The sequence below is a fragment of the Gorilla gorilla genome, chromosome 18 (genome assembly GCF_029281585.2).
Source record: "Gorilla gorilla gorilla isolate KB3781 chromosome 18, NHGRI_mGorGor1-v2.1_pri, whole genome shotgun sequence".
Lineage (NCBI taxonomy): Eukaryota > Metazoa > Chordata > Mammalia > Primates > Hominidae > Gorilla > Gorilla gorilla.
In genome coordinates this window covers 8,557,331-8,579,628 of record NC_073242.2, presented here as the reverse complement: position 1 = coordinate 8,579,628, position 22,298 = coordinate 8,557,331, and the positions used below count along the sequence as shown (strand labels likewise).

The window sequence follows — 22,298 nt, the reverse complement described above, 5'->3', positions numbered from 1 at the left end:
TGGGCACAGTGGGGAGCCCCAGGTTGTTTTGGAGTCAGGCAGCCAGGGAGGGACCCACAGAGGAGACCCTGTCCTGGGGCAGACATCTAATCAGTGAGTGTGGGCAGGAGGAGTCATGGGGTTCAAAGAGAATGAGCATTTATTAGGTGTCCCTGGGTACCAGGCACCGAGTGAGACTGGAAGATGCTCTGAGCGCCCATCAGCTTTCCTACAGCAGAACTGACAGATTGTGGTCACTGCGGGCTTAGAGCAAAGCAGGTCCGGGTGCCCCAGAATCACCTAGAATCTCGCAGTCCTATTCAGTAATTACTGGCCCCATGACATGGGCTGTGCACGTATGTCTGTGTGCCAGGGTTTGAAGACTTAGTATGAAAAACAATGTAAAATATCCATTAATAATGTTCTGTTGACCACCTGTCAAATTGATCATATTTTGGATATATTAGGTTAAATAAAATAGAAAAAAATTCACTCATTTCTTCTTACTCTTTTCATGTGGCTACTAGAAAAATGTAAATTCTCTGTGGCTCAGGTTCAGTTTCTGTTGAACAGTGCTGGCCTTGCATACAAAGCAACTTAATACCTGAACTCCTGTGGGAATGTTTTCCAGCTGTTGAGTGTCTTTCTGCTTGTTCCGTGACAAGCAGGCATGATAACCCCATTTATGTTGAAGGAAATTAAGGCTGAGACAGGTGGAGTAATACATGCTGTTATTCCAAATAGCCAGCATAGTTCATTCAGTTTGATGGGCGCTACGGACATGGCAGTGAACAACAGACAAAGAGCCCTGCCCTGGCAGGGCCCCCACCAGTGACACGGAGGAAGAGGATGAAACCCAGTTATCCTAATCGTGGTGCGGCCACACCCAAAGCGCTTTCATTTATAAGGGTTATCTCCTTGAATTATCTCAACCCTCTGCAGTGGGATCAATTCCTATCCCTGTCTCAGAGATGAGGAAACTGAGGCACAGAGAGACTAAGGAACCTGCCCGAGCCCACACCTAGGTTAGAGCCACAACACAGGCTACGTTCCCTGCCCTGGCCAGGCTGCCTCGGTTTCCTCCCCTGCAGGCAGGGTAGAAAGAATGGGCCAGTTGGTGCCATGTGACTTGAACAGGTACAGCTGAAGACATCAAGGGTAGCTCTTGAAGCCACTCCCACCCAGGGAGCCCCCTCCCAGGTCGCTGATGGCTGGAAGGTTGCCATTCATGGTGTCCTTGGAGGGTCCGCGTCTCTCCTGGGGGCAGGAGGCCGGGAAGCATATCTCCCCAACTCTTAGGTCTTTGTATGATGCAACCAGATCATCCCATCATCCAAACTAAAACTTACCTGTGCTCCCAAATGCTCTCAGAAAAGAGAGTGGGTGGCTGTTGCATTGGGCCAGGTGAGAAGTGGTGACTTTGATCAAGGTGAGGCCAGAGGGGCAGATGGAGGAGGATGCGCAGGAGACGTGTTCCCAGGTAGAACCAGTGGAGGGAGAGGCAGGGACGGGTCTCAGGGATCTGTTGGCATAACTGGGTAGACAGGTCCTCCCCACCCTCCCCTTCTGCGGTTTCCCTTATGCGGACGGAAGAACGTTCTCAGAGCAGTGGGAACACCCTGTACCCTTCAAATCCCCAAACCTACTGACTCAGATCCTTAGCCCAAACCCAAGACAGCTGAAGCGGGCTGTGCGTTTGTCCCCCAGCTAGGCCCAGGGAGTGGGCATCTGGGACCCAGGATCTCCTGTCCTCCCGACACCTCATTACCCATATATGGGCACCAGCCTCTCCTCGCAGATGTTGGAGGAGATGGTTCCAAATTCTGAGGTTACTTGCGAATTCCCCGTGCCCCGGCAAGGCAACATTCACAGAGCGGAAGCAAAGCACGTCTGGGCTTGCAGCAGGATCAGCGTGAACAGTGTGGACGGCTGGGGGTCTGCTTTCATCTCCCAGGTGCTGGAGGATTCTAACTTCAGGCCTTGGCTTCTGGCTTTTTGTTTGTTTTTAGGGTTTTTTTGTTTGGTTTTGTTTTGAGATGGAGTCTTGCTCTGTCACCCAGGCTGGAGTGCAGTGGCAGAATCTCGGCTCACTACAACCTCCGCCTCCCAGGTTCAAGCGATTCTCCTGTCTCAGTCTCTCCAGTAGCTAGGATTATAGGTGCCCGCCACCATGCCCGGCTAATTTTTGTATTTTTAGTAGAGACAGGGTTTCACTATGTTGGCCAGGCTGGTCTGGAACTCCTGACCTCAGGTGATCTGCCCACCTCAGCCTCCCAAAGTGCTGGGATTACAGGCATGAGCCACCACGCCCAGCCGGCTTCTGGCTTTTATCAGCTCCTTAAAAGAAGCCTAAATCCCTGGATGGTGGACGCAGGTCAAGGCAGACTGGGCTCCTCAGAGGCAGCACCCCATATCTGTTCTCTCAGTCACCCCCACCACAGCCCTGCGGCATGCATACTGTGATGACTCTCATTTTACAGCTGGGGAAACTGAGGCTCAGAGAGGCTAAGTAATTTACAGTTTATTAAGAGCAGAGGCAGGATTTGACCCCGGGCTGTCTGGCTTTGGTCTGGGTGCTTAACCACTGGGCCACACTGCCCTTCCAGCTGAAAGAAAGTGCCAGTGGCACCTGCACAAAATCAAAGCAGGAGGAGAGACCCACGAGGTGGAGAGCGAGGGTCCCCCGAGACCCCTGTGTTCTCTTTCTCTGCCCACGTGGAGCATCGGTGGTGTGTCAAGGCCAGGGTGCTACCTCTGTCCCAGCTCCTCTCATGGGCATCCCTGCTGGCCCTCTGAGGACTGTGTGCTGTCCTGGCAGCCAGGACAGCACACAGCCCTAGGTTCGAGTCCCAGCTCCCCACTTTGCAGCTGGGCTTACTGAGCCACTGGGTCCTCAGCCTTGAGTTGCCACCTCTAATGCAGGCTGGGGCCAGGCACAGTGGTTCACACCTGTAATCCCAGCATTTTGGGAGGCCGAGGCGGGCAGATCACTTGAGGCCAGGAGTTCGAGACCAGCCTGGCCAACATGGCAGAACCCTGTCTCTATTAAAAATACAAAAAGTAGCCTGGTGTGGTGGTGCATGTCTGTAATTCCAGCTGCTCGGGAGGCTGAGGCACGAGAATTGCTTGAACCCAGGAGGCAGAGGTTGCAGTGAGCCGAGATCATGCCACTGCACTCCAGCCTGGGTGACAGAGTGAGACTCAGTCTCAATCAATCAATAAAGCAGGTCGGGCTGTGTCTACTGAGGCTCTGACTCCTGGCGACAGAGCCGGGGGACCTGATGCCATCTGAGGCCCCCAGGCCCCCTCCCTAGTGGTTCCTCTGCTCTGAGTACATCCTGGGACACAAAAAGATGGCTGTTCAGGCTCAAGCCTGCGGGCTCAGACCCAGGAAGCCCTTGTCTGGTCCCTGGGAGTACCCTCAAACCCAGCCCTGGAACTCCGAGGAGGAACCAGGCAGCCTCCTGACCTGCTGGTTCCATTTTTCCTTGCTTGCAACAAGAGCCTCATATGCAGACCAGGCCAAGAAAATGGGGCTGTGTGAGACTGCTCAGGATTGTCCCAGACTCTGGCATCCCCAGCCCAGAAGGAAAAAGCTAGGGACAAACAGCCTCAGTCGACTCGAGGTGACTCGTAGAGGCTTGCAAAACCCATCTAGCAGGCAGCCCCTGACCCACAGCGTGGACAAGGCTGAGGGGGCTGTTTCTGCTGCCAACCAAGTTCTGGGTCCCCATTCAGGCCCACTGGTGAAACAGCCAGCAAGGCCCGAATTGTATAAACAATGTAAATGAGCCAGGCACAGTGGCTCATGCCTGTAATCCCTGTACTTTAGGAGGCCAAGTCAGGAGCATCCCTTGAGCTCAGGAGTTTAAGACCAGCCTGGGCAACAGAGAGAGACTCCATGTCTACAAAAAAATTAAAAAATTAGTTGAGGCCAGGTATGGTGGTTGACACCTGTAATCCCAGCACTTTGGGAGGCCGAAGCAGGCAGATCACCTGATCAGGAGTTCAAGACCACTCTGGCTAACATGGCGAAACCCTGTCTCTACTGAAAATACAAAAATTAGCCAGGCATGGTGGCATGCGCCTGTAATCCCAGCTACTCGGGAGGCTGAGGCAGGAGAATCACTTGAACCCAGAGACGGAGGTTGCAGTGAGCCAAGATTGTGCCACTGCACTGCAGCCTGGACAACAGAGCAAGACTGTTTCAAAATTTTAAAAAGAGTATAAATGATCTCAAGTCTGTTTCAGGGACGCTGCTCTGAACCTCCAGTTCAGTCCTTGAACCACAAAGGTGTCTTTGAAATTTGACTGAGGTGTCTTTCTTTCTTTCTTTCTTTTTCTTTCTTTCTTTCTTTTCTTTCTTTCTTTCTTTCTCTCTTTCTTTTCTTTCTTTCTTTCTGTCTGTCTTTCTTTCTTTCCTTCTTTCCTTCTTTCCTTCTTTCTTTCTTTCTTTTTTTGAGACAGAGTCTTGTTCTGTTGCCAGGCTGGAGTGCAGTGACTCAATCTCGGCTCACTGCAACCTCCACCTCCCAGGTTCAAGCAATTCCCTGACCTCGGCCTCCCAAGTAGCTGGGACTACAGGTGTGTGCCACCATGCCCAGCTAATTTTTTGTATTTTAGTAGAGACAGAGTTTCACCAGGTTGGCCAGGATGATCTCGATCTCCTCACCTCGTGATCCACCTGCCTCGGCCTCCCAAAGAGCTAGGATTACAGGTGTGAGCCACCGTGCCTGGCCTGACTGAGGTGTTTCTAAAAGTGACCCTGATTACCCCCACCCCACACATACACTTTTTTTTGGTTTTAATCTGAGACAGGATCTTTCTCCATCTCCCAGGCTGGAATGCAGTGGTGCGATCTCAGCTCACTGCAGCCTTGACCTCCTGGGCTCAAGCGATTCTCCCACCTAAGCTTCTCAAGTATCTGGGACTACAGGTGCACACTACCACATCTGGCTAATTTTTGTATTTTTTTAGAGACGAGGTCTTCCTATTTGTCCAAGTTGGTCTCGAACTCCTAGGCTCAAGAGATGCTCCTGCCTCAGCCTCCCAAAGTGGTGGGATTACAGGTGTGCACGCCTGTGCCTGGGCCCATCCATAAACATAACTAGAGAGGATTTCTTGCTCATATTTCACAGATGATGAAATTGAGACTCAGAAATACAGAGTGGCTGGCCAGGCATATTGTGGCTCATACCTGTAATCCTAGCACTTTGGGAGGCCGAGATGGGAGGATCACTTGAGGCCAGGAGCTCGGGACCAGCCTGGTCAACATAGTGAGAAACCATCTCTATTTAAAAATTTGAAGAAAATATAAAAAGATTAAAAAAGAAATACAGTGTAGCTCGTCTGTCACACTGTCACAGGGTTACACTGCTGGTTGGTGCAGTCAGGATCTGAACCCTGTCTGACTCCAGACCTGAAGTTTTCTCCTACACAGGCTGCCCTCCCAAGTGACCCTGGGTAGTGACTTCACGTCCGGGACCTTGGTTTGCTCATCTGGGTAATGAGCAGGTGGGGCTGGATGGCTTCTGAGGCCCCTTCGAGGGCCAGCAGCCACTGCCCTCAGCACGTGTGTCCGTGTTACCCTCTGAGTAAGAAAAGGGAGGGCTGGGCGTGTACCCTCGGCTGTCACTCAGGCCCTTTCCCTTTTCTGGTGTGTGTGTGGGGAGGGGGGATATCTTTGTGTTCCCGGCTCAGGCAGGTGGCTGCTGTCTGTGTCTGCATGGGCAGGACAGGGCTGTGTCTCGGCCTCCATCGGTGGGGCTGACCGCCCAGGGGTGCCACGTCTGGCTGCCCCGATGCGGCTCATTACCGAGATGAAAAGCTTTACCAGCCTAGCCGGTTTCCCAGCACTCCTGGGACCCGTCCCCTTTCCTGCAGGTTCCTGCCCCACCCACATTCCTGCTGGCTTCCTAGCATGGGGCTCCATAGCTCTCCAAGGGGCACACATGGTTGATTCCTGTGGCCAGCTGGATGGTGGGGGGAACACAGGACCCCAAAGCTACAGGGCAAAAACGCTGAGACTGTGCCTCCGGAGGCCTGGATTCAAATCCCAGCTCTGCCTTGCTTGCTGGCAGTGGAACTGTGGCCAAATGATGGAATTTCTTTGTACCTCAATTTCCCCATCTGTAACTGAGTGAATTGCATGGTATATGAATTCCATGCAATTCACTCATTTAAAGTTGTAATCCTCCAACTTTTGAGAACAATGCTACTTACTTAGAGGGTGGTAGGATTGATGAGCTAATATATATGTGACTTGCTTCGCAGTGGGCAAGACAAACAGCTCTCTAGGAGTTAACTAGCGTCTTCCAGGCTGCTGGGGGATTACCTGCAGCTGGCCAGCTTCCCTGGAGAATGAGACAAGAGGCAGGACCTGACTCAGGAGAGAAGAAACAAACCCCTATCATTTCTAAATGGCACTTGCCTTTTTTTTTTTTTTTTTTTTTGAAATGGAGTCTTGCTCTGTCACCCAGGCTGGAGTGTAGTGGTGCAATCTCGGCTCACTGCAACCTCCACCTCCCGGGTTCAAGCAATTCTTCCACCTTAGCCTCCCGAGTAGCTGGGATTACAGGTACCTGCCATCATGCCTGGCTAATTTTTGTATTTTTAGTAGAGACGAGGTTTCACCATGTTGGCCAGGCTGGTCTGAAACTCCTGACCTCAGGTGATCTGCCCGACTCAGCCTCCCAAAGTGCTGGGATTACAGGCCTGAACCACCATGCCCAGCCGCCTTTTTTTTTTTTTTTTTTGTAGCAGCTTTACTGTGATATAATTCATATATAATCCAGTTCACTCATTTAAAGTCTTCAGTTCAGTATTTTTGTTTTTGTTTTGAGACAGGGTCTCACTCTCATTGCCCAGGCTGGAATGCAGTGGCAAAATCTTGGCTCACTGCAGCCTCAACCTCCTGGGCTCAAGCAATCCTCCTACCTCAGCCTCCCGAGTATCCGGGACTACAGGTGTGCATCACCATGCCCAGCTAATTTTTTGTATTTTCAGTAGACATGGGGTTTCACCATGTTGCCCAGGCTGCTGTCAAACTCCTGGGCTCAAGCGACCTGCCCACCTCGGCCTCCCAAAGTGCTGGGATTATAGGTGCGAGCCACCGCGCCCAGCCCAGTGGATATTAATATAGTCACAGAGTTGTACAACCATCCCCACGATTGATTTTAGAACATTTTTATCACCCCAAAAAGAAATCTGATGCCCCTTAGCAGTCACTGTCCATTTTACATCCTCCTGGGCCATGGCAACCACTCATCCACTTTCTGCTCCTGTAGATTTCTGCATTCTGGACATTTCTTATCAATGGAATAATATGTGAGCTTTTGTGTCTGGCTTCTCTCACTGAGCATAACATTCTCGAGGTTCCTGAGGCTGTAGCAGCTGTCAGTCCTGCCTTCATTCTTTGGCCGAATAATACAGATAGACCACATTTGGTTTATATTTTCAGCAGTTGATGAATATTTGAGTTGTTTCCACTAAAAAGTGGAGGCCAAAAGGCTATTATGAATCATGCTGCTATGATTCATCTATGTACGAGTTTCTGTGCAGGCATAGATTTTTTTTGTTTTTTTGTTTTTGTTTTTTTGTTTTTTATTTTCTGAGACGGAGTCTTGCTCCATCACCCAGGCTGGAGTGCAGTGGCGCCATCTCAGCTCATTGCAACCTCCGCCTCCCAGGTTCAAGCGATTCTCTTGTCTCAGCTTCCCGAATAGATGGGGTTACAGGCACATACCACCACGCCCAGCTAATTTTTTTGTACTTTTAGTAGAGATGGGGTTTCACCATGTTGGCCAGGCTGGTCTCGAACTCCTGACCTCAGGTGATCCACCTGCCTCGGCCTCCCAAAGTGCTGGGATTGCAGGCGTGAGTCACCGCGTCCAGCCCAGACATAGGTTTTCATTTCTCTTGGATAGATATGTAGGGGTGGGCTGGGGGCAGTGGCTCACGCCTGTAATCCTAATATTTTGGGAGGCCGAGGCAGATAGATTTCTTGAGCCCAGGGGTTCAAGACCAGCTGGGGCAACACGGCGAAACCTCCCTCTCTGAAAAAAAAAAAAATTAGCTGGGCACGGTGCCAGGCGCCTGTAGTCGCAGTTACTCGGAGGCTGAGTAACTGCAATACAAAAGATTGCACCAGTGCAGTCCAGCCTGGGCAACAGAGTGAGACCCTGTCTCAAAAAATAATAAGGCTGGGCGCAATGGCTCACACCTGTAATCCCAGCACTTTGGGAGGCCAAGGCAAGTGAATCACCTGAGGTCAGGAGTTCGAGACCAGCCTGGCCAACATGGCAAAACCCCGTCTCTACTAAAAGTACAAAAGTTAGCCGGGTGTGGTGGCACACACCTGTAATCCTAGCTACTCGGGAGGCTGAGGTAGGAGAATCATTTGAGTCTGGGAAGCGGAGGCTGAGTGAGCCGAGATCATGCCAGTGCACTCCAGCCTGGGCAACAGGGTGAGACCCTGTCTCAAAAAAAAAATAAGTAAATAAATAAGTAATAAAAATAAAAAATACATAGGGGTGGACTTGCTGGGTCTTATGGTCACTGCTTAACTTTTTGTGGAATTTCTAGACTGTTTTCCACAACTGTGCACCATTTTGCATCCCCACCAGCAAGGCACGAGGGTTCCAATTTCTCCACATTTTTGCCAACACTTGTTATTGTCTTTTTTATTATAGCCATTGTAGTGGATGAAAAGTGGCATCCCGGTGTGGTTTTGGGCTCTTGGCATTTTAAATTAATCTGTGAAGTACCTACTGTGTGCTGGGAGCCCTGTAAGATCGTCACATGGAATTGTTAAGGGCCTAGAGTCCTGGCTCTGCCATCTAATTGCTGGGTGACTTTGGGAGAGTTATTTAACCTCTCTGATCCTCAGTTTCCACACCCATAAACAGGGATAATAATACAATTACCCACCATGCTAACACCCAGCTCTCAGGGTTGTCATGAAGATTGAGTCAGAAACAGTGAGGAGCCTGGCACGTAGAGAGTAAGTATTAGCTCATATTACGATGGTGGAGATTGTTATTGGTGTGATTTTCCTAGCATCCCCATGAGTAACTTCTAGCCCAGTCGATCACGTGCCTCTGGAGTGAGATTGCTTGCGGGGAGAATCGCGGTTCACCAGCTGTGTGACCCTGAGCAAGTGCTTTGATGTCTCAGAGTCTTGGTTTCTTCATCCCCTTCTTCAAAGGGGCACACGAACCTCCCCGGGGACTTAGGGCAAGGATGATATTGAGCTGGTGCCTGTGAATATGTCTGAGGTCTGGCAAAGCCCACAGCAATTGGCAAATGCCCAGGATGCCTTTGTGGTCATCACCAGAGGACAGGTGGAGAAGCAGAGGCTGTACGACGGTAGGGCACTTGCCTGAGGCTATCTAAGCAGCAAGCGGCCCAGTGGGCCTTGGGCCTGGCCTGTCTGCTCATAGCTTCCTGCTACGGCTCACAGCTTTGTCCCATCAGGAGTCCAAGTTCCCTGAGGCAGTGGTCATTGCCCCACAACTCCCATGTACTCTGGGGGGCTTCGGCTGGAACAACAGGCCCAGCCAGGATAGAGTCCAGAAGGTGGCTTTTCTTGCATCTGCCACAATCCATGAAAGGGCTGGTTTGGGAGCTGGCCCTGTGCCTGAGGTGGGACTGGGCCCAAGAGAGACAAAGGCCCCCACTTGAGCCACAGTACAGACCCTAACAGTGCACTGCAGAGTCAGGGGTTAAATATTTGGGGCGAGACTTACCGCCTCTAGGTGCAGCTGGCCTGGCAGATGGTCAGTGACTGGGGTGGGAGTGTGGGGGCCCAGAAACTCACATTCTCCATGTGGCCTGCCCAACCAGGAAGTGGGGGGTTAGGGAATGAGGGAGGAGTCGGGTGGACCCCTGACCTGGCTGTTCTAGAAGCCCACCTTATCCCTTCTTACCGAGATCCTCCATCCAAAGCCCCCCGCTGCTAAGCCTTCCTGGCCACCCCGCCAAACACTGGCTTTCTCCACTGCAGGACTTGTCAGTGCCTTTGCTGGCTCATGAACATATCAAGGATGGGGTTTTCCTAAGTGCCTTGACCAAGGAAGAATAAGACTTGTAAGAGTTGGGTTCCTGGGACCCCACTTTGGGACAGGCTGCCCCCAGTTGACCTTGCAGAAGGTATGGCTTGGGTCCTGTTCCCTCAAGATCCCCCAGCTCCGGTGTATCCAGGTCTGCCACAAAGCTGGCCCTTAAGCAAGGTTTGGAACCTAGATGGATGGATCCCCAGCATGTTGGCTGCTGCCATTTCTGCCCCCAATGCCCCCAACATCAACAGCACCTGCATTGCTGGTCCATAATTCCAGTAGGTGTCCAGGTACCCTGGGGAACCTGCAAAAATAGTAATAATAATACAGCTTCCTGGGCCCAGCTCTGGAGACCTGGGTTCAGCAGGTCTGGGTTAGTGGCTCGGAATCTGAATTCTTCATGCTAGGCCCCAGAACCTTGACCTGGGGAGCATCACTCTAAAGGGCTGGTGGTCCCCTCTGCCTTGACGGTCAAGAACCCCGCCCTGGCCCACCCCACGGGACGTGCCAGGACCTGCCTCTCTCTGTGGCGTGTCCTCATTGGAGCCTTCTGCACAGGAACACCAAATTCTTCCTTTTGCTTTAGCACCCAGCCGACACCACCTCCTCCAGGAAGCCTTCAGTGACCACCGCTGTCCCCACCCAGCCAGTCCAGAGGTTCCCCTGGGCATCCCCAGCCTCCAGGCCTGCCTCAGTCTCATGACTGTTTCTATAAATACTGATTTCCTCCTGGTCTGTGGGGTGGATCAGGGAGGGAGAGGCTTGTCTTTGTGAGGTGCAGGGCCCGCACACAGCAGGTGCTTAATGAGCGTGAGTAGAAGGCAACTTCTGCGTGCCTAGCCACTCAGGCCCCACTGTGGGTCTTCAGTGGAGACAGGGGAACTATCATCGCTGGCTAACTGGGTGACAATGGCCAAGTTGCTTTCCCTCTCTGGTCTCTGTTTCTTTCTTTGTTTAAAGAAAACAACAGAAGGAGGCTGGGCATGGTGGCTCGCACCTGTAATCCCAGCTACTCAGAAGGCTGAGGCAGCCGAATCACTTGACCCCAAGAGGTGGAGGTTGCAGCGAGCCAAGATCATACCACTGCACTTCCAGCCTGGGTGACAGAGTGAGACTCCGTCTCAAAACCACAGAGGCAGAGCTGGGTGATCTCTAAGGCTCCTTGACAACTAAAATCACAAACCTTTGTTGAGACTTATTCTGTGCCCGGCTCTATGCACAGCCCTTTGGCAGTGTAACCTCACTTCCATTCATAACCCCTGCCACCCTGGCCCCGGGAAAGGACTGTTACTCTAGTCCATCGGATTGAGAGACAGAGGCACAGATAGGCAAGGGAGCTGGGCCAGGTCATACAGCCACCAAGTGGCTGATGGGAGCCAGGATCTGAACCCACAGCTAACCCCAGGGCCCAAGTCTTAACTAACTCCCATTAGAGCATTTTCCAGAGTGGTCTGTCTGTGGTTCTGGGGGACGGGGGGCAGTAGACAAATGTGACAGGAGGGGACACAGAGACAGTGAGGGAGAGGGCCAGTCTGCTTTCAAGACTTTTTTTTCTTTTCTTGTTTTTTTTTTCGAGATGGAGTCTCGCTCTGTTACCCAGGCTGGAGTGCAGTGGTGCAATCTCAGCTCACTGCCACCTCCACCTCCCAGGTTCAAGCAATTCTCCTGCCTCAGCCTCCCGAGTAGCTGGGACTACAGGCGCATGCCACCACACCTAGCTAATTTTTGTATTTTTAGTAGAGATGGGGTTTCACCATGTTGGCCAGGCTGGTCTCGAACTCCTGATCTCAGGTGATTCGCCCGCCTTGGCCTCCCAAAGTGCTGGGATTACAGGTATGAGCCACCACACCGGGCCTCAAGTCTCTTTCAGGCTCTCTGAGAAGATCAGGAGAAAGGCTGGGCCTGACGCCACCATGGCTGTCACACCTCCTGACTTATAACAGTGGGCAGCCCAGTGTCACCACGGAACCCAGAGCCACTGCGTGCCCATGAAATTTATTTTGGCAGCTAATTCACTCATGGTGAGGGTTTCTGATTTTCTGATTAAAATGGGGAGAGAAGTTACCTTTGTAAACACATTTAACTCTAAAATAAAACGAGTAGGTTGAAAGAAAAATATCAGGTAATTAAAAATAAGACTGCTCACACAAAAGCTTGTTCCCGAACGTTCATAGCAGCGTGATTCTCACGATGGCCCAAAGGTGGAAATGGCCCAGATGGTTGTCAGCTGTTGAATGAATAAGCAAAATGTGAAGTAGCCACGTGACGGAATATTATTCAGCCATAAAAAGAATGAAGTTCTAATAGATGCTGCAATATGCATGAAACTTGAAAACATTATGCTGAGAGAAGGCAGACGCAAAAGGCCACGTGTTGTGTGATTCTATTTATATGAAATGTCCAGAATAGGCAAATCCATAAAGAGAGAAAGTAAATTCCTGGTTGCCAGGGGCTGGAGGGGGTGGGGAATAGGGAGTGACAGCTTGTGGGTGTGGAGCTTTGGGGTGATAAAAATGTCTGGAATGAGATAGTGGTGATGGTTGCACAATTCTGAATATGTAGTACTAAAAACCAGTGACTGTGTATTTTAAACAGGTGAATTTTACGGTATGTGAGTTATCTCCCAGTTTTTCAAATATGGTGCATTTTGCCAACATGGCAAAATAGAAGCATTAGAAGCTGGGTGTGCTGGTGGTGCCAGTGGTCCCAGCTACTCAGGAGGCGGAGGTAGGAGGATTGCTTGAGCTCAGGAGTTCGAGGCTATAGTGAACTATGATCACGCCACTGCACTCCAGCCTGGGTGACAGAGTGAGACCCTATCTCTCACAAAAAAATATGTAGTCAGGGCCTGGTGGCTCACATCTGTAATCCCAGCACTTTGGGAGTCCAAAGTGGACGAATTGCTTGAGCTCAGGAGTTCGAGACCAGCCTGGGTGACATGGTGAAACCCCCTCTCTACCAAAAGAAATGTAAAAGTTATGCAGGAGTGGTGGCATGTGCCTGTAGTCCCAGCTACTTGGGAGGCTGGGCTAGGAGGGTTGCTTGAGCCTGGGAGATAGAGGCTGCAGTGAGCCATGACTATGCCGCTACACCCCAGCCTGGGCAAGAGTGTGAGACTCCGTCTCAATAAAATGAATGAATGAATGAATGAATGAACGAATGAATGAATAAAAATAAAAAATAGAAGCATTAGAGAGAATGATCAAAGTGGAGGCTGGCCGGGCGCGGTGGCTAACGCCTGTAATCCCAGCACTTTGGGAGGCCGAGGCAGGCAGATCGCTTGAGGTCAGGAGTTCGAGACCAGCCTGGCCAACATGGTGGAACCCCATCTCCACTAAAAATACAGAAATTAGCCAGGCTTGGTGGTGCATGCTTGTTGTCTCAGCTACTGGGAAGGCTGAGGCATGAGAATCATTTGAACCCAGGAAGTGGAGGTTGCAGTAAGCTGAGATCATGCCACTGCACTTTAGCCTGGGTGACAGAGCAAGACTCCATCTCAAAAAAAAAAAAAAAAAAAAAAAATGGAGGCTGACCGCCTGCCAGGCGCTGCCTTGTCTCTGTGGCTTTAGTGATGTTGCCGTATGGGAACAGCCCAACTACCTCAAAGGCTCTGTGGGCAGCTCCTGCTCAGAGCGTGGGGCCGGGGCCAGCCAGAGGATGGGGTGCTGGTGGGGACACAGCCCCCACCCACCAGGCACCCCGCCCATCTCCCCTCGGCTTCTGCCCGCAGCATCTCTAACAAGGAGCTCTCGGAGCTGATCGAGCAGCTGCAGAAGAATGCCGACCAGGTGGAGAAGAACATCGTGGACACAGAGGCCAAGATGCAGAGTGTGAGTGCCCCCACTCCCACCTGGGTGTCCCGTGCTGCCAGCCCTGTTCAGGACCAGGATCTGTTTGGAATCGGTGATTCTCACCCAGGGGTGATTCTGGCCCCGAGGGAACATGCAGAGACATTTTGGTTGTCACTGCTTGGAAGGAAGGTGCTCCTGGCGTCCAGTTGGGGAGGGGAGACAGGGATGCTGCTGAACACCCTACCGTGCACTGTAGGGCAGGGGTGCCGAGGTCAGGAAGCCCTGCTCTGTGAGAGGAACCTGGCCATTGTCGTTAATACTAGTACCTCCCGGATACTAAGTTCCTCCCGCTTCCTGGGCCCTGTGCAAAGCGTCTCCTGCCTGGAGGAGTGCCATGGGGTCAGGCTCTAGGGAAACAGCCCAGCCTTGTCCTTGCTGGGTGACCTTGGATAAGTGAGTCATCCCACCTCCCCATGAACGAGATTCTCTCTAAGCAGGCAGGAGTGATGGTTCCCATTTGGCGGGGTGGTTGTAAAGATTAAATGAGATTATGCAGGTATAGTACAGGGCTATTATCGTCAATATCATTCTCACTGCTCATCCTACTGCTGCCAGCACTCAGGGTGCAGGTCCTTCTCCACCTTTTTTGGAGAAGAGAGATAAAATAGCTGGGCAAATCACTTTCCCCTCTCTGTGCCTCAGTTTCCCTTTCTGTAACATGGGGATAACAACTGCCCAGTGGACTCAACGGCATGAAGCCTCTGTACCCTGAGGGACTCACGAGCCGCTGGAATGGTCACCTTCTCTTCAAACCTTCCACCAGTGTCAGCCCTGTGCGATTGGGTTGATGCCTGTTTTGTACCCTGGAGCAGCTGAGGTTTAGAAGGGGCTGGGTTGATGAGTCAGTGACAGAGATGGTGCCAGCATCGGCCTGCAGGTGGAGTTACCAGATTTAGCAAATAAAATACGAGATGTCCAGTTACATTTGAATTTCAGAACACAAATCATGTTTTAGTAGCAGGAAAGCCCATGTATTATTAGGGAAAGGCTTATGCTAAAACATTATTTATTGTTTATCTGAAAATCAAGTGTAACTGGTGATCTGTATTTCATCTGGCATCCCTATGCGGGGGCGACTAAGAGGTGGGCCAGGCCAGGTGCGTAATGGCTCACACGGTCGTAATCCCAGTACTTTGGGAGGCCGAGGTGGGTGGATCACTTGAGGTCAGGAGTTTGAGACCAGCCTGGCCAATGTGGTGAAACCTCATCTCTACTAAAAATACAAAAATTAGCTGGGCGTGGTGGTGCACACCTATAATCCCAGCTACTCAGGAGGCTGAGGCAGGAGAATTGCTTGAACCCGGGAGGCGGAGGTTGCAGTGAGCCAAGATCGTGCCACTGCACTCCAGCCTGGGCAACAGAGTAAGACTGTCTCAAAAAAAAAAAAAAAAAAAAAAAAGGTGTGACCAGAGGAGTGGGTGGGAGGCTGAGGGTGGGGAGGTCAGGAGGGAGGTCAAGGTCTGCCCGGCCAAGCTGCTGTCCCCAGGCCCAGCCATAGGTATCCAACCCCCCTGGCTGCCCCTGATGGCCCAGTTGCCCACCCTCTGAAGGCCTGCCCACAGCAGCCAAGAGACCCAAGCAGGTAGGTGGGCTGGGGTGGGCACAGTCCACGGGGGTGTAGGGGGCAGGTAAGTGGAGACTCTGTTCTCCGCCACCAGCTGTCCCCTGTGGGGGCCCCAGGAGTAGGCCTTGCCCTGGCCTCCTGCCTGGGGCCCCGCCCTCCATGCCCCCCTGGGCCTCCACCTCCTGCCTCCCTGGCCTCTGCCTGGCCACCCCACACCTGTTCCCTCCCATCAGCTCCTCTTGTCATTTGCAGTTACATCCTCTGCCATGTGAGGCCCCCTGTGGTGGTGGATTTTTTTCCTTCTTAAATGCAAAACATCTTTTGGGGGTGTGTCTCTTTTTTCCCCATAACAAAAATAATATGTGTTCATCACACACATTTCATGATGGATAAACAAGCATAACAAAGTGAATTAAAATCATGAGCCAGGCACAGTGGCTCGCGCCTGTAATCTCAGCACTTTGGGAGGCCTAGGCGGGCAGATCACCTGAGCCCAGGAGTTTCAGACAAGCCTGAGCAACATGGTGAAACCTCGTCTCTACAAAAAATATGAAAAATTTGCCAGGTGTGGTGGTGTGTGTGCCTGTAGTCCCAGCTCCTTGGGAGGCTGAGGTGGGAGGCTCGCTTAAGCCCGGAAGGTTGAGGCTGCGGTAAGCAGAGATGACACCACTGCACTCCAGCCTGGGCAGCAGAGGGAGACCCTGCCTCAATCAGTCAATCAATCAAGTCAGTCAGTCATGTAGAATTCCACCACCAGAGGTATCTACTGACTTTTAACATATTGGCGTATATCTGTTTGACCTTTGTGTATGTGTGTGTGTGAGAGAGAGAGAGAGGGAGAAAGAAGGAAGAGGGTTTAAACTTCTCATTTTATTTCCCTGAAGTATTGACTCAAAATAGGTAATTTTGAACCATTTTTATTTTATTTTTTTGCAGAGACAGAGGTCCTTGCTATGTTGTCCAGGCTGGTCTTGAACTCCTGGCCTCAAGCCATCCTCCTGCCTCAGCTTCCCAAAGTGCTGGGATTTACAGGCATGAGCCACTGTGTGCTTGGCCTGAACAATTTTTTCTTTCTTTCTTTCTTTCTTTTTTTTTTTTTTTTTTTTTTGGAGACAGTCTCTCACTCTGTTGTCCAGGCTGGAGTGCAATGGTGCTATCTCGGCTCACTGCAACCTCCACCTCCCGGGTTCAAGTGATTCTTCTGCCTCAGCCTCCCAAGTAGCTGGGACCACAGGCACGCACCACCACGCCCAGCTTATTTATTTATTTATTTATTTTCAGTAGAGATGGGGTTTCATCACATTGGCCAGGCTGGTCTCAAACTCCTGACCTTGTGATCTGCCCACTTCGGCCTCCCAAAGTGCTGGGATTACAGGTGTGAGCCACTGCACCCAGCCTATTTTTTTAACTTCAACTGAACCCACTTGAAAAAAGAAGCTAGGCTTTGAAGACTACATGGATCACACAATCTTTTTCTTATTTTATTTTTGCTAAAGATACTACTATTTATTTCATTTCCCAGTTCTGTTGAATTTTCCATTTTTTTAATTGAGGGGAGATTCACATAACATAAAATTAACCATGTAATGTGTACAAGTCAGTGGCATTTAACACATTCACAATGTTATACAACCATCTCCTCGATCTAGTTCCAAAACATTTCCCTTACCCCAGAGCCAAACCCCACACCCTTAACAGTTACTCCCCACCTCCCCTTTCCCCCTGGCAGCAACTAATCTGCTTTCTGTCTCTGTGGATTTATTTATTCTGGATATTTCACATAAACAGAATCATACACTGCATCACACATTTATTCAAATGCTAAACACGCAGAAAACCGTACAGTGAACACCCATATCCCACCACCTGATCCTACAAGGAACGTCTGCTGAATTGGCTTTATCACGTATCTGTCCGTGTGTGTGTGTGTGTGTGTGTGTGTGTGTGTGTGTGAGATTTATTAGATATATCAGTCCCTATAATTTTTTATTTTTATTTTTTATTGAGACAGGGTCTTGCTCTGTCACCCAGGCTGGAGTGCAGTGGCGCAATCACGACTCACTGAAGCCTCAACCTCCTGGGCTCAAGCATTCCTCCCACCTCAACCTCCCAAGTAGCTGGGACTACAGGTGCATGCTACTACGCCTGGCTCATTTTTGTATTTTTTTTTTTTTTTTTTTTAGAGATAGGGTCTCACTGTATTGCCCGGGCTGGTCTCCAACTCCTGAGCTCAAGCAATCCTCCCACCTGGGCCTCCCAGAGTGCTGGGATTATAGGCGTGAGCCACTGCAGCTGGCCCCTATGACTTTAAAAAACTTTTTTATCAAGGTATAACTTATATAAACTGTAGAGAAGTGTCTACATTCGCAGACTTCACCTGGGTGAATTTTTGCATCAATAGGTACCCAGATAACCACTGTCTGCGGCAAGATGGGTAACTGTCTAGAAAGCTCCCGGGCCATCTCCCCAGTTGATACCCCTCAGGGGTCAACCCTATGCTGATCTCTCTCACCATCGATCAGTTCTGCCCGACTTTGAACTTTCGAACACTAGCCTCCCTCAGCTAGATGTTCTCTTTCTCTCTCAGCCAGTGTTTTGAGAGAACTTGAATTCCCACCGGGCACCTTCACAAATTAGGCAATGATTAATGGACTTCCTCCTTTTGCAAAATTAAACTTTGATCTGCAGCTCAGGGAAGCTGGTGATAATGGAGTGAATAAAATTCTACTCCAAGCAGGCCGGGCGCGGTGGCTCACGCCTGTAATCCCAGAACTTTGGGAGGCCGAGGCGGGTGGATCACGAGGTCAGGAGATCGAGACCATCCTGGCTAACACGGTGAAACCCCATCTCTACTAAAAATACAAAAAATTAGCCAGGCGTGGTGGCGGGCGCTTGTGGTCCCAGCTACTTGGGAGGCTGAGGCAGGATAATGGTGTGAATCCGGGAGGCAGAGCTTGCAGTGAGCCGAGATCGTGCCACTGCACTCCAGCCTGGGCAACAGAGTGAGACTCCGTCTCAAAAATAAAAAAACAAACAAACAAAAAAAAATTCCACTCCAAGTCAAGAAGCTGATGTTTTGTTGTAATTAACGGGCCAGCCTACCCCAGGGTTGGGGGATGCCTGGTTCCATTGGCTTTTTGGATTGGTTGGTTTGAGGTAGGGTCTCGCTCTGTCGCCAAGGCTGGAGTGCAGTGGTGCAATCTTAGCTCACTGCAGCCTTGAACTCCTGGACTCAAATGATTCTCCTGCCCCAGCCTCCTGAGTAGCTAGGACTATAGGTGCATGCCATCACACCCAGCTACCTTTTAAAAATATTTTTTAATAAATGGGGTCTCACTATATTGCCCAGGCTGGTCTTGCACTCCTGGGCTCAAGCCATCCTCCTGCCTCAGCCTCCCAAAGTGTTAAGATTACAGATATGAGCCACTGTGCCTGGCCTCCATTGGCTTTTCGGGACATCAGCCTCACCTCCAACCCCCTGGGGAGTCAGGCCTGTTCACGCTTCAGCCCTTCCAGACTTAGCCATGCAAAGACACTCTTGACACATTTTCTTCCTCCAAGAAGAAGCCAAGTCTTTACTTCGTACCAGGCACCACGTCACCCCTGTGTATTTCTCGTTTTTCTTCCTTTTGCTTTTTCTTTTTTAAAAACAACTGTATGGAGACATATTTCACTTAAAAAAGGCTCCCACTGCAAGTGTACAAGTCAATGATTTTGAGTAACTTTAGCAAGGGGCGGAACCACGCCCATGAATCAGTTTCAGAATATTTTCATCCCGCGCAAGATCTCTTGTGCCTATTTACTGTTAATGCCTCTTCCCAGCCCTGCCCCAGGCAACCACTAAGAGACAGAGACTTTCTATCCCTCTGGACTTGCCTGTTCGGGACACTTCACATCAATGGATCCCACACCATGTGGGCTCTGTCTGGCTTCTTTGCCTTTGAATAACGTCTTCCAGCTTGTTCAGATGGAGCACGGTCCGTAGTTCCTGCTCTTTGTTGCTAAGTGGTATTTCTCAGTTCACTTCATAAGCGGGTATTTCCCTTATGCCCATTATAGAGATGGGAATGCTGAGACCCAGCTAGGGGAAGGGACCGGCGGCCGGCTCTGAGTGCCCCAGTGTCAGCCAGCCTGCACTCAGTCCCCTCAGTGACATGTCACTGCCTCCCCTGCGGGACTGGGGATCCCTCAGGGATTCATCCCCAGGACCTAGCATGGTGTAGACTCACAGCCAGGCTTCTCGAATATTGACACAGTGAATTAACCCACTGTGATTAGAAACCTACTGTCCTGGCTGCCATTCATTGCTCTTCCCTAAACGAACAGAAGCCCTGTACTCATCAGCAACCATCGACGGCCCCTTCCAGATATCCCCCCGGCTCTGTTCCTTCTTGCTGGTGCCACCTCGCTGTCACCTGGCTGCTGCCACAGACCACTGCCTGCCCTCCCAGCCCACACCCTTGCTGTCCTCTCTGCAGAGCCCCTGGAGGCATCGCTCCACGAATGGAGCTGTGCAGGATCCCTCCTTGCAGCCATTCTGTGTTCTAGCTGCTCACCCTCCCTGCCCCCCGCCTGCCCTGTTTCCTCCCTATCCACAGAGACCTTTTCACTATGGCCCAGTCGTAGCTCGCTCTCTCCTGCCTCAGGACCTTTGCACAGGCTGTTCCTGTGGCTGGAACACTGTCCCTTTCATCCTTTGTTCTTAGCTTGTGTCTCCACCGCAGAGAGGCTTCCCTGACCACCAGAGCTGAAGTAGGTCCCCTCGTTCCACCTCTGGAGCATTTCTTTCATAAACACTGACTCGGAGGGACTTGCAGTCACCTCCGTGAGGCTCATCCTTTGACTGGCCTTCCTGGTGGCCTCGCAGACTGGGCTGTGAGTGCCAGGCAGGGAGGCCATGTCTCTTCTGTTCACAGCTGTGTCCCAGCACCTTGCATACAGTAGGTACTTGAGCTCTGTTTGCTGAGTGGCTGGAGGACAGGCTGGAGGGGGCGTAAGAAAAATACCTGCTTTGCAAAGTGAACTGAGAAATACCACGTAGCAGCAAAGAGATGGAACTACCGACTGCGCTCCATCTGGACAAGGCTGGAAGACGTTATTCAAAGGGAAAGAAGGGGAGCACCCTGCTGACCCCTTTCCTCCCACCCCTCCCATTGCCACCTTGCCCACTCTCGGCTCCTGTTCATTGTCCCCTCTCTTGTGACCCTCACAGGACCTGGCTCGGCTGCAGGAGGGTCGGCAGCCTGAGCACCGGGACGTGACCCTGCAGAAGGTGTTGGACTCTGAGAAGCTGCTCTATGTGCTAGAGGCAGATGCGGCCATTGCCAAGCACATGAAGCACCCACAGGGGGACATGATTGCCGAGGAGTAGGTCTCTTCGGCTTCTTACCCCAGGGGAGCCATTGGGGGCTATGGGCCAGGGTGGGGGGTCCTGTTCAGCATTTGGGAGCCCAAGTCAGGGGTTATCAAGGGCTAATTAGGTGCCAGGCACGTGCCAAAGGCTTCACATGATCCTTTCTTTTTTTTTTTTTAAGACGTAGTTTTGCTCTTGTTGGCCAGGCTGGAGTGCAATGGCATGATCTTGGCTCAGTGCAATCTCTGCCTCCCCAGTTCAAGCTATTCTCATGCCTCAGCCTCCCAAGTAGCTGGAATTACAGGCATGCACCACCATGCCCGGCTAATTTTTGTATTTTTAGTAGAGACAGGGTTTCTCCATGTTGGCCAGGCTGGTCTCAAACTCCAGACCTTAGGTGATCCGCATGCCTCGACCTCCCAAAGTGCTGGGATTACACAAAGTGCTGGGATTACACATGTGAGCCACCGCGCCCAGCCTCACATGATCCTCTTGATGACCCTATTTTGCAGTTGGGGAAATGGAGGCTTAGGGAGTTGATATCCCTTGTTCTGGAGCCACCAGGCTGACCTGTGAGCTTTTGAGCGAGCTCTTCCGCTGCCTGGTGCCCTGTCCCTGGCTTCCTTGGCTCACGACTCCCAGTTCAGTTTATCGTGGATGAATCAGCCCCCCTGACTCCTGCCTTGTCCCATGCCCCATCTCCACCCCAGCAAGGGCAGGGCTCTCTCGGTGCCCCACGACCCTTGGCACTTGTCCTTGGCATGGCATGCACCACACCATGGGCCCTGCTGGATGGCAGACTCCAGAAAACAAGATCCTTCCTGCTTATTCCAGAACTTTCTATCATTCTGGGCACATAGTAGGCCCTCAGGAAACTGATGGGGGAAAGGAAGGTTGAGGGAAAGTGGGTGGGGCCAGGCACGATGGCTCACGCCTGTGATCCCAGCACTTCGGGAGGCCGAAGCGGACGGATCACCTGAGGTCAGGAGTTCGAGACCAGCCTGACCAACGTGATGAAACCCCGTCTCTACTAAAAATACAAAATTACCCAGGCGAGGTGGCACATGCCTGTAATCCCAGCTACTCGGGAGGTTGAGGCAGGAGAATTGCTTGAACCTGGGAGGCGGAGGCTGCCATGAGCTGAGATGACGTCACTGTACTCCAGCCTGGGTGACAGAGCAAGACTCTGTCTCAAAAAAAAAAAAAAGTGCACGGGAGGAGCGGTGAGAGGATGCCGTGACTGTCTGGAACCCAAGGCCATACGGTCACTGTGTCCTTCCAGGACACTGAGGCCGGGGTCTGGGTGGGGGGCCCCTCCTGGGGTGCAGGCAGTGCCAACCAGCCCCACTAAGTGGGAGCCTCTCTCCCATCAGTATCCGCCAGCTGAAGGAGCGTGTGACCAACCTGCGTGGGAAACACAAGCAGATCTACAGGCTGGCGGTGAAGGAAGTGGATCCACAGGTCAACTGGGCGGCACTGGTGGAGGAGAAGCTGGT

General features: G+C 51.5%; 1 protein-coding gene across 1 annotated transcript in view; it reads left to right on the top strand.

Annotated features, from left to right (window-relative positions):
- PPL (periplakin) overlaps positions 1–22,298 on the top strand; it is a 55,167-nt gene that overhangs the window by 13,046 nt on the left and 19,823 nt on the right. Inside the window, exons 2-4 of the mRNA XM_019012493.4 lie at positions 13,765–13,864; positions 20,662–20,816; positions 22,176–22,296. Coding sequence (XP_018868038.4) covers positions 13,765–13,864; positions 20,662–20,816; positions 22,176–22,296 — 376 coding nt within the window. The remainder of the gene's footprint in view (positions 1–13,764; positions 13,865–20,661; positions 20,817–22,175; positions 22,297–22,298) is intronic.